The 1,560-nt window shown below is 31.6% G+C and overlaps 1 protein-coding gene across 3 annotated transcripts in view; it reads left to right on the top strand.

Annotated features, from left to right (window-relative positions):
* Positions 1-1,028: 1,028 nt before the first annotated feature.
* Positions 1,029-1,560, top strand: part of LOC106935160 (class I histocompatibility antigen, F10 alpha chain-like) — a 36,704-nt gene continuing 36,172 nt past the window's right edge. The window contains exon 1 of one of the 3 annotated variants that reach the window (XM_015015489.1): positions 1,029-1,150. In XM_015015489.1, coding sequence (XP_014870975.1) covers positions 1,060-1,150 — 91 coding nt within the window. In that variant the 5' untranslated portion in view covers positions 1,029-1,059. The remainder of the gene's footprint in view (positions 1,151-1,560) is intronic. The other 2 variants (XM_015015488.1, XM_015015490.1) reach the window with 2 other exon arrangements.

A 1,560-nucleotide genomic window follows, 5' to 3' on the forward strand; every position in this document is an offset into this window, starting at 1 on the left:
CACAGTTTTATGTGAATCATAAATCAGAAAACCAATTGTATGGAAACTGATTTTAAGGCTCAAAAATATTATTACTTTGTTATAAAGTTGCATAATGCTTATTTCAAAGATTAAGACAAGTAGTCAGTACAATAAAGTTGCAAATGGCTCATTAAAAAAGTTATAGCTTAATGAGACATAATTGATATGTCTTTAATATGTACTTAGACATATTTAGATTTTTGATTTTTTTTCTGTTTTATTTGGTAATCTGGAGGTATAAATACACTGAAGTGAATGACTTTAATTCATATTTTATAAATTTTACTGTGAAATGTAAGGTATTGTGGATGAATAAAGATTAAATGATATTAAAATTATAAAGTCAGTTAAGTGAAGCAAAAGATTCATTCAGTGTGAAATGTTTCCTTCNTTCGGTTTTACGGATCCTGGTTCCAAATTAATATTCAAACATTTATGCTGTAAAACCAAACCCGATATTTTAAGTGCTTTAAAATATTTTTGAGTTTTAACTCTAAAAACTAAGAAATAAACTTTTTAGAACCTCACTGTCTAAATGTGTGATGTGTAAAAACCACTAGAGGGCGCACTTCACCACAGAAACGTACTGTACTCATAAATGAACGCGGTGATAATTATTCATTATTTAATAGGCCAAATATTAAAGTTAGACGTCTAATAATTAAAACATTTTAACTCAACAAATACAACTAGAAATTCATTCCTTCTTGTTTTACCAGGAAACTGAGACTAAAATGCAACTTAAAGTCATATCAGTGTTAGAAATAATTAGCAGTAAAATCCGCCAACACTAGGAGAGACATGAAAATCTCTCTAAGGAGCTGAATGCCATCAAAACGCGTCAGTGTCTGAGGTCACCACCTGATACAAAACGCAGAAATAGTTTCAGTTTCGATGACAACCCCTCCAGGGAAATTTAACCTGGATTTAGGTGACGTTACAGACAGATGTTTTTTGTCATTGGTTCAGATTCATGTTGACGCCCCTTTTAGATTCTAGATGAGCGAAATGCTCTGTGACCTTAAACTCAGTCTGTAAATGTGGACAACTGAGTTGGACCGCAGTTCGATGGTCAAGATGATGAAGTTTGTGTTTTTGCTTCTCGTGGGAATCCACAGCGCTGCAGCTGGTAAGTTAGAAACATATTTTTACTTTTATCTTGTTTAATTTGAATGGGTTAAATTATTATACATGTGATAATGTATAATAAAATAAAATCTAGTAAAGTTCTGGTTTAATGTGTAGACTAATAACCAAACAATTAGCTTAAAAAATGTCCCAAACACATATTTAACGTTTAGGCAGTTGATTTAGAAAAAAAAGCAGATTTAAGGGATTATTTGTTTTCTCTGTGTCATTTACTATTTAGTAGACCGTACGTGTTTTACAAAACGATGCAGGGAAGTCGGAAAGATATTAACTTGGAGAGAAAAAATCACTGGTCCAATGAAATAGGATATTTGATTAACAATACATCTGTTGTTTAACTTAGGAACATTGCACCTCATGCGATGTCGTGCAATTTTTTTATTTATTTGC

The sequence above is a fragment of the Poecilia latipinna genome, unplaced genomic scaffold (genome assembly GCF_001443285.1).
Source record: "Poecilia latipinna isolate Pla-1442-1.1 unplaced genomic scaffold, P_latipinna-1.0 Scaffold1917, whole genome shotgun sequence".
In the NCBI taxonomy this organism is placed as follows: Eukaryota; Metazoa; Chordata; class Actinopteri; order Cyprinodontiformes; family Poeciliidae; genus Poecilia; species Poecilia latipinna.